This window comes from Corvus cornix, chromosome 4, assembly GCF_000738735.6.
Source record: "Corvus cornix cornix isolate S_Up_H32 chromosome 4, ASM73873v5, whole genome shotgun sequence".
Lineage (NCBI taxonomy): Eukaryota > Metazoa > Chordata > Aves > Passeriformes > Corvidae > Corvus > Corvus cornix.
In genome coordinates this window covers 26,657,443-26,671,325 of record NC_046334.1, presented here as the reverse complement: position 1 = coordinate 26,671,325, position 13,883 = coordinate 26,657,443, and the positions used below count along the sequence as shown (strand labels likewise).

Genomic DNA, 13,883 nt, shown 5'->3' with positions numbered 1-13,883 from the left:
TGACCAGGGTGATTTGGGCTTGCCTGGTATAAAAATTTGGCCAAGTAACTCTGCAAGGAAGCTGGCTTGGCTTTTACCTTGTTATGCAGGGGGCTGAGAAGGATTTTATAGTGCAGTTCTGACCTCCTGAGTGTCCCCTACAAACCAGTGAGACCAGTTTTACCACCTCACACCAAGCTAATTTTGAAAGGGGAAATATATGCTATTTTTTTCTCTGTGATCTTCCTTCCCCCCCCCACCCCCCGCCCCACCCTGAAGTGTGCTCAAGGAAGGAGAAATCTCTTCTAGAGCTGATTTTGACCACGGGGTTAAAGTCCTTTGGGAAAATGTATAAAAGCTAGCTATGCCCTTTTACAGACCTTTCCTTCCTGCTTCAGGCAAAGCACAGGGAAGTTGGGTGAGCTGTGCCCACTGGCTCTCAGCCCAACCTGCCTGGCAGAAAGCCCATAACCATCCCACAGCACAAACCCATTGCTTTGCATTTATTTTTCTGTTCACACAGTCCTGAGCTGAGCAGAGACATGAGGCAGGTGCTCCCCTCCCCTATTGCCAGCTCTGAAGGTTACACACTTCTGATCTGTATGTTGCTTACATGGGAACACCGAAGCTGCCTCTGCCCAAGCTGCTGTGCATGGTACAGGAAGATGAGGTAAAAGTGGCATGGAGGGACTGGAGCCACCTCTCATCCTCAATCCAGCGTGGCTTTGGCACAGTTGTAGATCCTAGAGAACAGCAGGCTTTTGAGGAAGTTGCAAATATTCAAATCAGGTCCTTGGTCTTGTTTTTGGCCTGCTCAGAGGTGCCCCGGGAGAAGGGCATGGCTTGTAGGGGTAGGAGCCAGCACTGCTCTTGATGCCAGGGAGGTGACTGCTGTCCCAGTGCTGGGGCTACAAGTCAGAGTCACAAGGTGGGCTGCTCCTCCAGTGCTGTCCATCTCGCTCATCCTCCAGCACGTCCCAGGGATTGCTGTAAGCTCTACTGGAGCACGGCCCAGCCTCTATCACAGGGCTGGGGGGCAATTTGGGGGCTCTGCACTCCTTGCAGTAGTGATGGAAGCTGAGGGCGAGAGCCAGCCCCCCCAAGATCTCCAGACAGCTTCCCAAGTAGCTCAGTACCAAGCTGTAGCCTACGCTCAGCGTGCTGCCAGGCGCTGCAGGCAGTGCCCACAGCTCCTGGGTGTACCAGGAGCTGGGCACTAGGCTCATCAGCCCAGAGAGGAGCAGCACTAGCCCTGCCACGCCGGCCACCAGGTGCCGGGGCTCCGGCTGCCAGCAGCGAACACCCAGGGCAGCCACCACCAAGCCCACCAGGGTGAGCACCAGGGAGGAGGGCATCAGCCCTTGGGCCACCCGCACGGGCACCCGCTCAAAGTAGCCCAGCTCGTCAGCCTGCCCGCAGAGGCGGTCATGGGTGCTCTGCCGCTCCCTGCATATGTCCCAGATGCCCTGCTCCCAGACGACGTCCATGGGCTGGTCAGGTACGTGGCTCACCTGCCTCCACTTGGGTGAAAGCGTGCCCGTGAGTGTCAGCAGGAGCCCGCAGGGGCACAGTACCAGCCCCACGATCATCGCCGCCGGCGTCCGCATGCTGGCGAAGCGGGTGAAGCGGGCTCCGGGGGGCTCCCGCTTGCCCGAGGTCGGCGGGAGCTCCGGGGCTCGCTGGACAGGAGCTGTGGCACCGGGGCAGGCAGCGTGGGCGGTCCCGCGGCGGTCCCGGAGCCCTCACGGCGGTCCTGGAGCCCCTCAGGCGGGCAGCCCGCGGAGCCGGCTGTGCCCGGGCCGCGGGGAGGTGCGGGCAGGAGGCGGTGCTGGCAGGCGGAGCCCGGGCCGGGCAGGGCTGGCCGGCACCTGCTGCGGGGACAGCGCCTTCCAGGGCCGCGGGAGCCCGCGGGGAGCGCCGGAGCTGCGGCCCCCGCTGTCTCCTCGCAGGTGGCGGGATGGGGGTCGTGCCCGGGCTGCTGGGGTGGCACAGGACCCTGCTACAGCTCCTTTCATTAACTGCATGCGAGCTTATTTTAATTTTAATTTAATTATTTTAATTAATGAAAATAATTCAGATGAAATGCTGGCAGATTTCACAGTTGGTAACTGGCCCAAGAGACCTCCGCATTTCTCTGTCCTTCAGGGACGGCTCCTGAGCTTGGCCGTGCTCCTCCCCTCCCAGGCTGCCTCAGAGGGCACCAGCAGACGCAGCAGCCTGGCTCTCGGCGGGAAGAGTCCCTGGGATGTCCACTGAGATAGGTATGGGGAATCACCACATTTGACAGCCCCGATGTAGGATTTTGAGCCCCAAAAAGCACTCGGCTTGGGCCTCACCTAATTTCCCTGAATTTCTGCCAGCTACACTGAGCCCAGGAGAGGGCAGCATTCTCTGTGGAGCAATTTGGGATGAGTAACGCCGGCTGAGCAGGAAGGCTGGCTGCCTGTGTGCCCCACGGCATCTTTGCACTGCTGCTTTCTTGTCCTTCGCCGTCTGGAGGGCTGGGTGGGTCTGTGCTGGACCAGCTGCTCCCGGCTCCCTTCCCCACTCCTCCGTCCCACAGCTATTCCCCGAAGCCCTGAAGCCCTTCAGTTCTGTGGGTGCCAGATCATTTTGGGGACGGATTGTGAAGCTGTTGAACACTGGATCTTAGTCCATCTGGAAGGCAGGGGTGGGTTGGACTCAGCCAAAGGCTCATGTCCCCAGCCACGTCTGCAGAGCAGCCAGATGAGCGTAGCTCCACAGCGGGAGCACCTGGCTTACTTGTACACAAGTACAAGTAAGCTTGCTCAAACTTGGTACTCCTCATCTGGGAAACTAAGCTAGGACTTGCTGATTCCTTTCCTGTCCAATTGACTTCTGTAACTTTTACCCCACTCCAGCCACTGACTCTGTGCCAACACACTCACTACTGCCCTGGGAGCTGTGGGCCCAACCAACACACAGCTGCCAGCCTGATGTGTTGCCCAAGCCTGCCTTCTGCCATGGGATCCCCTCACATGAACAGGTGCTGCAAGCCTGAAATCTTATAGTCCTGACTCTCTCGTGAGGTTGTATCTGGACACCTTTCTGTCTGGACACCAAGTGGAGGTTTCTGTGAGATGTAGTACTCTTGAGGAAGAGGGGGGCAGAGGTAGCTGGTAGCAAACTGGGTGGCACAGAGCCATGGATAAAGGCCTATCGGTGCCATTTGCCTCTTCCCAGCTCAGGAGGCTTTTACTAAGGTGACAAATCACAGCTTGGTGGCAGTGTTGTCAGGTGTAGCAGTGGTCACCCATGGACCAGCCAAGCCAAGCTGTGAGCAGGTGACAGCAAGCCCTGAGTCCTGCATGGCTGGCCAGGGCTTTTCTCTCCGTCCCGAATGTGTGGGTAGGGCATGTCCCAACCGTGATGGAAAGGGAGAAATTCTGCATTTTGTTGGATTTGCCCACATTTTACCCAGAAAGGCTAAGAAACCTCGAGGGTAATGCCCACCTTGGGCTTTGCAGTGCCTGCCCTAGGATCCCTCTCTCTGCAGCACCTCCCTTTTTCTCTCATCTGTTTCTCCAGCAGTGCTGTGCCCCTCTTGCCCTTGCTCACACAGGCTTGGATCTGGGAAGTGGCCACTCCTTGGATCTGCTGCTGCAGTAGAAGCTTGTTGCCACGAGTATCACAATTATGCACTGGGGCAGGTATAAAAACCTGGGCCTTTCCAATTTAATAATAATGCCCAGGAGGATGTATCTGCCCTTTGGGCTGGTGCCCAGGCTCCTGGCTGTGGGACAATGATAAGAAGATTAGGTGATGTGGCCCTGATGCTGGATGACCTGCCCTGATTAAGCTTGGGGAAGGAAATGGGATTAACAGAGCTGTTTCCCGTTGCCTCAAAGTTATAGATTGTTCATTTCTTCCCTTTTACTTTCTAATGAGGTGGTATGAAAAGCAATTCAAAGCAGTGCCTGGCCCTTTCCAAGCTCTGGGGAAGCATTTAAAGCCATCTGGCCTGAGAGATAAAATGGTCTGGCTGAAACTGCCTGCCTTCCCACATTGCCCTAGCTATTGAGTGGGGAAAGCCACCTTATTTGGTGTTTCCTACTTCTACAAGGCTGTGACTTAGTTTTTCCTACATTGTCATAGTCATCTCTTTAAGAATGTGAAGGAAACTTTATCCAGGCCTGGTCGAGTTGGCTTGCATTTTATTACTATTTTTTAACACCCCATTGTAAATTGGAGGAGCAGCAGAAGGCCTTGAGCTAATTGGATCTGGAAAAGATCCAGGGCAGGATAGTCAGAACTTGAGACTGATTCCAAGGAAGAAATTAAAAAAAAAAAATCTCCATGATGAGCTATTTAGTGTTGAGTTGCTTCTTCCAGCCTCAGACACCCTCCATCACTGAAGGCTGGGAATGGATTTGGGGCAATATTCCTGTGTTCGACCTGTTCCCTGCCTCTCTACCTGTCTGCTTCCAGCCACTGGTGGTGATGGCACCCTAGACTGGACAAGTACTAGTGTCTCTTAGGTGACAGTGTGGGGTCAGTGTGGATAAGACTAGTAGCTTTTGGGTTACCCCATTATCACACCAACTGAGCAGAGTTTGCCTGATGCCAGCAATGACCACAGAACACATGCACATGACAATCTCCACAGCTTCCTATGTGATCCATTGTCTGATCAGACCCCCAGGCCCAGCTGAGCTTTCAAAATGTGGCTCTGGAGAGAAGAGCTTCCCTGTACAAACGTAGCTCTGCCCCTACGTTGTTGGCTGAGATCACAGCATTGAGACTTGGCAGCAGGGGGATCCTTTTCAAGGCTTTTCACAGCTGCAGGAGCAGAATCCTCAGCAGCAGCAGGATCTCTCAGCATCCTGTTTGCCGTGTGGGGAACAGTTGGGGCCAGGGCTGTTTAGCAGGAGCCTGCAGCTGGTAATTCCTGTTTACATCTCACTGACCCTGGGGCTTTGCCTCTGTCACATATGGCAAGATGCCCCCATACCACCATAGTGCCTGTGTGTCCTGCAAGTTATACTGTACCTTATCCCTTCTCGGGTCCAATGTGGGCTCATGCACATGCTGGACACCAAACCACAAGGCTGCCAGGTCTCTGGACATGCCAGATGGCAGCACATGTGCTGTGCCACCCTGGGTTGCCCTATGACTGGCAGGTAGCCAGCAGGCACAACACTTGATCCAGGCTGTGTATCATTCATCCTCTCTCTCACCTGAGGAGAATTTGCTTTGCAGTGTGGCAGTCCCCTATATCTTGCCTGATGTAGGAGATGGGAACTGGCTGGGAACAGTGCCCGTGCAGGCAGCACCTGCACTTAGGGGCCTGCAATTTCCTTGGGTCTGGACACTTATGTAGCTCCACTATCCATCTGTGTTTGCCTTTCAGTTGAAACCCTAAATTCCTGCAGGCTGGGAGCAAAGCATGATGGCTCAAACATCCCATGCTGGGCTTTTTAGCATTAGACCTGGTTGTCTAAGCCTCTCCTCAGTCTCCATCCCAAAGGAAAACTTCCTTAGCCAGGTGTCCAGGTTGAAGGATTTTGTTCTGGCCATTCCATTTTGCTGCTTTTTCTTCTAGCATTTTGCATGGGGCAATTTCTAAGAGTGCAGACTGAGGGTTCTCCTTGCTCTCAAGCCATGGCCCCCACAGTATGTGAGTGCAACTGGGACATGCTCTACATTGTGCAAACAGCTGCAGTTGCAATGGGCTTCTCCCAGTCCAGCTCCCAGCTTCCTCCCTGGACACACACACTGCTGTCTTTGTGCCTGCCAGGAGGCCAAGGATGAGCCCCAGGCAGGACAGGGTCTATGACCCCCTGGCTGGCTGAATGTGGAAGAGGGATCTGTGTGTCCTCCCCAGAGTGCAGACGGCAGTGGTCAACACCCAGCAGGCAGCTCCATGCCCCAGATATCCAGCCTTTGTGGAGGCACTCCCACTTGCCCATTGACCTTCCTCCCTTCCATCTGACCATGATGGCAACAGCAGCCCTGAGGATGCACTCTAGAGGGGTTATCAGAGAACAGGGATGTGTTGGGCATTAAAGGGCTTGCAAGCACCCATACTGACAGGTCTCACTCCATGGCTGTCACCCAGCAGTGGCTTAACATACCCAGGCCTGTGGCCATTAGAGTTTTGGCTGTTCCCAAATTCAGTGTGAGGGAGCTGAAATTCGGGGTCTGCATCTTGTAATGCCTGCAGGGAACAGTAAATCCATCAGTGAGCACTGAGGCTGTTCCTGCTCTCTTTCTGCAGCCCAGCTGTGAGTCTGAACACTATTCAGACTGGATCTGGGAATGAGTTGTTGAAAGCCTTATTAGATGCCCCCCAGGTATTCACTCATCCATTAAACTTCCTCACTTTCTAAACTGCGGCACTTGGACTTGCCAGATTGCCCAGTGCTGCATTCAGTTCAGAGAATTATACAAAAAGCATTTTTGCAGCTATATCTATTTTTGTCTGACTCAGTCCTGACATGGTTGAGAGTAGTTTGGACATGAAGCTCTTGCTCTGGGTTTTGGAGGTGCAGCCCATTTCAGACAGGAATAAGAGAGCAGTTAAAGCTGTGTCTGGCTGTGGAAACTGCATGTTTGTCCAGTTCCTGGGCCACAGATCTTGCAAGCTAAAGGGCAAAGCTAATGCTCGTGGGTGCACAGCATGTTGCAACTGGCAAGGCAAAAGCAGTGCTCCATGATGGAGGTTCATCTCGTTATGCTGTAAACGTGACTCATCTGCATGGACTTTGATCTACCATTGGGCTGAAACGCCTGAAACCAAAGCATAGATGGCTTATGAATGTGCCTTTATGTATTTACTGGGAGTTTGGTCAGCTTTGCAGGCCAAACCACTGGACATATGGCCAAGGCCACAGTAGAAAAGACCTGCATAAACCTTCCCCTTTAGAAAGCCCTGGGTGGGAGACAGCTGTGCCCCATGCCTGTTCTGGAGGCTGAGAAATTGTGAAACTTCTAGTCTATGGGAATTTATTCTAATAGTTGTGGATGGAAAGATAGCTGCATCTTGCTCCCATGTTGTTTCATTGAGTTACAGAATGTTTTGGGTTGGAAGAAACCTTAAAGATCATCTACTTTCAATCTCCCCCACCGTGGGCAGGGACCTTTTACACTAGACTTGGTTGCCCAAAACCCCATCCAATCTAGCCTTCAATATTTTCAGGGATGAGGCATTCACAAATTCTCTGGGCAAACTGCTCCAGTGACTCGCCACCCTTGCAGTATAGAATCACAAAATACCCTGAGCTGAAAGGCAACCACAAGGATTATCCAGTGCAGCTACTGCCCCTGCACAGAACCCCAAGAATCCCACCATGTGCCTGAGAGCATTGTCCCATCACTTCTTGAACTCTGGCAGGCTTGGTGCTGTGACCCTTTCCCTGTAAAGAATTTCTTCCTAATATCTAATCTAAACCTACACTCTTTCAGTGTAAAGTCATTAACCCTTGTTCTACCACTGTATTCTCTTTTAAAATGTTCCTCTGCAGCTCTCTTGTAGGACCCTTTAGATACTGGAAGCTGCTGTAAAGTCTCCCCAGAGTCTTCTCTTCTCCAGGCTGAGCAACCCCAGCTTTCTCAACCTGTCTTCATAAAAGAGATGCTCCACCTCTCTGATCATCTTTGTGACCCTCCTCTGGACTTGCTCCAACAGGTCCATGTCCCTCTTACGCTGGAGGTCCCAGAGCTGGATCAGCACTCCAGGTAGGGTCTCACCAAAGCAGATCAGAGGCACAGAATCCCCTCCCTTGCCCTGCTGCCCACACTTCTTTGAATGCAGCCTAGGACAAGTTGGCTTTCTGGGCTGCAAGGGCACATTGATGGGTCATGTTCAGCTTTTTGTCCACCAAAACCCCCAACTCTTTCTCCTCAGGGCTGCTCTCAATCCATTCTCTGCCCAGCCTGTATTTGTGGTTGGGATTGCCCCAACCCAACTGCAGGATCTTGCACTTAGCCTTGTTGAGCATCTCAGGCCTGTCCAGATTGCTCTGGATGGCATCCCTGCCCTCCAGCATATTGACCACACCACACAGCTTGTTGTCATCTGTGGACTTGCTGAGAATGCACCTGATCCCACTGTCCCTGTCACTGACAAAGATATCAAACAGCTCCAGTCCCAATAGCAACCCCTGAACACCACTCGTCACTGGTCTCCACCTGGACATTGAACTGTTAACCACAGCTCTTTTAGTGCCACCATCCAGCCAATTCCTTGTCCACTGAGTTGTCCATCTGCCAAATCCATGTCTCTCCAGTTTAGAGACAGTGATGTCTTGTGGGACAGTGTCAAATGCTTTGCACAAGTCTGAGTAGACAATGTCAGTTACTCTTCCCTTAGCCACCAACACTGTAACTCTCATAGAAGGCCACCAAATTCGTCAGGCACAATTTGCCCTTACTGAAGCCATGTTGACTGTCACCAATTACCTAATTATTTTCCATGTGCCTTAGCATAGTTTCCAGGAGGACCCACTTCATGAGCTTGCCAGGCACCAAGGTGACACTGAGAGGCTTGTAGTTGCCTGTGTCTTTCTTATTTCCCTTTTTAAGAAATGCTTCCACATTCCCAGTCAGTGGGTTCTTCACCAGACTGCCATGACTTCTCAAATATGATGGATAGAGGCTTAGCCACTTCTTCTGCCAGTTCCTTCTGGACCTACAGATGTATCTCATCAGGTCCCGTGGACTTGTGCAACTTCAGGTTTCTGAGATAGTCTCAAAATGTTTCTCCTACAGCATGTAGTTCCTCATTCTCCCAGTCGCTGCCTTTGCTTTTTGCCAGTTGGTTGGTGTGTCTGGATCACTTGGCAGTGAAGAATGAGGCAAAAAAGTCATTGAGTACCTCAACCTTCTTTATGTCCTGGATAATCAAGTCTTCCATTCTCCCTTTTATTACTGATGTACTATACAAGTTCTTCTTGTTGCCCTTGATGCCCTGGTCAGGTTTAATTCTGTCAGGGTGCGCAGTTCCTAACCTGATCCCTGGTTGCAATTTATTCGTATTCCTCCCAGGCTACCTGGCCTTGCTGCCACCCTTTGTAGCCTCCCTACAGGAGGGTTTGAATTTGAGTTTGTCCAGGAGCTCCTTGTTCATTCATGTGGGCTTCCTGGCATTTTTGCCAGTCTTCCTCTTCATTAGGATGCATTGCTCTGGAGCTTGTAGGAGGTGATCCTTGAATAGTAGCCAGCTTTCTGCCCCTCTTCCCTCCAGGCCTCTACGAAGCAGATCCCTGAAGAGGCCAAAATCTGTTGTGGCCGACGTGTAGGACCCAGTATTTGGCCTTGGCATACTTCAGCCCCTCGATCCAGAACCTTCCTACCAGCAGATCCCACCTCTCTCCTTGGGGTGGATTGATAGAATTTCAAAGTGTTTTATACCTGACTTGAATTGAATTTCATCTGGATGATGTCAAATCCTGTCTTTGCCAGGCCTTTAAGGTCACCTGATGAATCTACTTTCTGGCATTCCTCTGGTCTTGTTTTCTTTAACATTATCCAGAATATTTCTAAGACAGTGTACCGTGACTTCTAACCCACAGTATGGAAGCAGTGAATAGTATGAAAGCCAGGACCATTTTCCTGCTGTTCCTTTCTGTATATGTCTTTCTAGTCTGACTGTAAGCCATGAATAGCTCTTGTCACCAGATCAAGGTGCTTTATTTGTTCTAATTTTACATCCATCTTTCATCTAGATGGTATTTCCCTTTCTGACAAGAAGTCTGAATGGGATAACAAAAAGTCCTTTATGGAGGTCAAAATTTTCACATCTGCTGCTTCCCCTTTATCTGCCAGATCTTTGAGAGAGAAAATTTAAATGGTTTGGTATAAAACAGTTCTTAAGAAATCACAGTTGTTTGCTTCATGTTCCCCATATTAGCCCCTTGGTGCCTCTGAATTAATCCTTTGCACAGGTCGATTTTCTAGACACTGAATTATGGATCTATAACTTGACTTCAAGCCTTTTAAACAGGATGCTGTGCTCATTCTGTGCCATTTCCTTGGTTCCACTCCAGCAGTTCTTGGAGAGCGTGGCTTGGGAACTGGAGACAGCGCCTCGTCTGATAATGAGAGTTGCTGTAGCTCATATATGCTTCACCTGGCTGAAAGTTCGTGAACCTCTTCTTTCACAATCCTGGCTCATTTCCTGACCCTTTTCTGTTCATCATTAAGGCTGAATGCTGGGGCAAGAGTTTGGTTGTAGGTGCCTAAGAGAGAGACTGCAGTGTCAGCTAGTTATCTTTCTATCTTGGTGCTTTGTGGAGAGTAATGGATCTCTTCAGTGAAATATTTACCTCTAGATTCAACTTTTATGTGGAAGCTAAATGCACAAAAGGCAGCAGAGCCATCAGTTTCTTCCATGTGCTTTCCTCAAATGAATAGGAGCAATGTTCTTATCCACCTCTTGGTCCTTCCTCTTCACTCTCCCAGTGTTCCTTCTCATGTCCATCACTATCTTTCCAGCACATAAGCTGTCTCCTCACTGGAAGCCATCACTGGCAAGGCAAACACTGGGTACAGAGCTAACTGCAAACGTTTGAGCTTTGCTAATTCTCAGATCTTTCCTCTGCTCTGATTTTCCTCTCTCCCTCCCTTTGACAAAAAGCTGGTTGCAAGGAATTACTGCTGCAGCACAGGGATTTTAGGAAAAAAATCTCCCCTAAGAGGAGAGGCAGCCCTGGTACAGCTCCTCAGAGCAGAGAGGGCTTGTCACCCTTGGAGGCTGGGTAGTGTTGGATAGACAAAACCACCTGGCTTGCACTAGCGTTGGCAACAGTCTTGCTCCAAGGGGAACATTGGACCAGAGACAGTGGAGGCTCTTCCAAACAATGCTGCCATAGGTCTGCAAAAGAAAATATTCAGTACATACCAAAGCCAGGTTATTCTATCACATCAGGAGCACATCTGCACTGCACTTGGACACAGCAGCCCTCTCTTTTTGCAAGGTGGCCCCATGTTACTCATAGGTACAATGGCAATGCAGTGCATGGAGAGCTGACCTTGCATTGCTCCCTCAGGCCTGTCACTGCATTTGGAATAGCCTTACTGAAATGTCTGAACTTGCAAGCTTGTTGCTGAGCTTCCTGAGCACCAGAATTTGGGATTTAATAGTAGGGCTGGGAATGCTTCCATCTTTTCCCATGGCCTGGACCGCCTGCATGCCCTGGGAGCTGGTGCCTGTTCCATTGTTTTACTGTCTTTGCTACTGCAGCAGTAATTAGGATAAGGTATAATTACAAAGTTTGCTCTGGGACATATGCAAGGCCTCTGAGCTGCATTGCAAAGTCCTCTGTTTTTTCTGCTCCTTTAGTTCTGTGACAAATGCAGACTCTTTGGTTTAAAGTGGGAAGGTAGTGGAGTGGTGATGTAGGTATGAGCTGTCACTAAGTTCCATGCTCCCTTCTTCATCCTACAGACCCTTCATCTGTCCTCTCCAAAGTAACCTGTGGGTACCCAAGATGTCAAACATGGCAACTGTAGATGCAAACAAATTATTGTAGCTTAGGTGCTTGATGGAGAAATCACGGCCAAAAAATCTGGAGATGTGTCCTGGAGGCCAGCAGGAGATGAAAGAAAAGGTACTCCCATCTTTCGGAGACACCCAGGATCATCCAGGCAGCACCAGTGATACCTGGCACAGAGGACTCACTGGACATGTCTTTGGAGGGTGGGCAGAAGGTATCATACAAAGATGGTTCAGCTTGGCTCTTCTAGCCTTTCACACCAGTGCCTGCCTTTGGAGGATGGAGTAATGGACTTGCTCTTGAGGCACACCCCAAATCTGGCAGCAAAGAAGACCCATTTTTTTTCCAGGAAGTTCATTGCAGACCTTGGAAAATATGGCAGTTTACAGCTTGGTCCCTGAATAAGCCTGTGCATGTTTTTGCTAACTACCACCAGTACTCTTCCCTCAGCCCTCTGATTCACCCAGACCTACCTTGTTTTCACATACCAGCAATGCCTCAGGAGCTGGACAGTTATCAGAAGACAATGAATCACCTAAAACATCCGCTAACTCATTCTGTAGGAGCTCGTCTTACTCATAGCACAAATTCCAACTCTCAGCTGCTCTGAAAATTTTTTACCCACAATATATGCAGCCGCTCCCGGTCACATTTTTGCCATCTCTGTGAGGGACACAGGCCCACATAGCTAGAAGACTAGGTCAGCAGCTGCAAACCTCACAGAGGGACCAAGGATTTTCCCTTCCACTCAGGAAGAGACTGATGCTTGTTTTTAGAAATTCTTTTTTTTTTTTTCAATGGTAGGGTTTCCCTTTGGTTCTGAGTTTTTCTGCTATAACACCAGACAGAGAATTCCACTTGGTGGCTGGTGACTCTAGCCCAATAACATGCCAGCAGGCTTGTCTTAACAGGGCTGACCTTTCAGAGAGATGTTCAACTTGATGTCAGCTACATCTGCAAAGGCAAACAGGATCCAGTTCTGATCCTGCTTTTTTTTTACCTTGGCTGGATTGGTTCCTAGACTGCTCCATAAATCATTGTCCAGTGATAAAATACCAAGGGGGGCTGGGTTTGTCTGATGCTAATCTTGAGAAGTCAGATTTTATCTCAGTAGAAACAGCCCCTGGGACTTGATGATCTTAAAGGTCTCTTTCAACCTAAACAATCCTATGATTCTATGGTCTTTGTGCACCTTGGGTGTTCTTAGGTAGGAATGTTATTGTGGGCCCTGGATGAGGCACCAGTACTATCAAATGGTTCTGTTCCAAGAAATAGGAAGATTTCATCATCTTGGGTTTGTGGCATAAACATTTAGGAATCCTGTGTGGATTTCAGGGGGAAGATCTGTTCGGTATTGCTGTGCCTTCTTGTACCTCTATATTCCCTTGGACTGTATCCTTAGCCATCACACCCTCTGTGCCAGAAAGCCTGTAAGGTGTTAAGAGACCTCAGGTCTCAAGTGGCTTTTTTGTAGGTGGACTACAACATTCAACCAGTTCACTCTGCCACCTCATGTGGGGTACTGTCCCTCCCCTTTGTGGCTGTCCAGCAGCATCAACTGGCTCAGGACAGTCCTGTGGCATAAGTGTGTCCTCCTGCAAGGGGTTATTGCTTCACTCCCTCATAGAATGGCTGGGGTTGGAAGGGACCTCTGGAGGTCATCTAGTCCAATTACCTTTGTAAAGCACAGCCACTTAGAGTAGGCTGTCCAGGGCAATGTCCAGTCAGCTTTGGAATATCTTCAAGGATGGAGATGCCACAGCCTCTCTGGACAACTGTGCCAGTGTTCAGTCACCTTATAACAAAGCTGCCTTCCAGATGGTCAGCCTCTGCCATGTATGAGAATTTAGATGGAGACTGTGCAACTTCTCTGGGCAATCCGTGCCGGTAACCAGTCATTCTCACATTAAAAAAGTATTTCCTGATGTTCAGACGGAACCTCCTCAGTTTGTGCCCATTGCCTCCAGTCCTGTCACTGGGCACCACTAAAAGGAGCTTGGCTTCACCTTCTTTGTCCCCTCCCTTCAGGTATGTATATACATGAATAAGATCCCTTCTGAGTCTTCCCTTCTCCAGTCTGAACAACCCCATCTCTCACAGCCTTTCCTCACAGGGAAGATGTTCCAGTCCCTTCATCATCTTCATGCCCATGTCTCTCTTGTACTGTGGAGCCCAAAGCAGACACAGTACACCCAGAGTGGCCTCACCAGTGCTGAGCAGAGGGAAGGATTACCTCCCTCCACCTGCTGGCAGCATTTCTCCCAGTGCAGCCCAGGACACTGTTAGCCTTTTCTGCAAGGGTGCACTGCTGGCTCATGTTCAACTTGGTGTCCACCAGGTCCCTGAGGTCCTCTTCTGACAAGCTGCTTTCCAAATGGGTGGTCCACAGGATGTACTGATGCCTGGCATTGTTTCCCTCCAGGAGCATTTACTTTCCACTTCTCTGTT

The 13,883-nt window shown here is 50.3% G+C and overlaps 1 protein-coding gene across 1 annotated transcript; it reads right to left on the bottom strand.

The window, feature by feature from the left end:
- Positions 1-467: 467 nt before the first annotated feature.
- On the bottom strand, positions 468-1,772 carry CLDN23 (claudin 23). Its single transcript, XM_039551194.1, has one exon. It carries the CDS (start codon positions 1,584-1,586, stop codon positions 888-890), a length of 699 nt encoding a protein of 232 aa, XP_039407128.1. The 5' UTR covers positions 1,587-1,772; the 3' UTR covers positions 468-887.
- Positions 1,773-13,883: the final 12,111 nt, after the last annotated feature.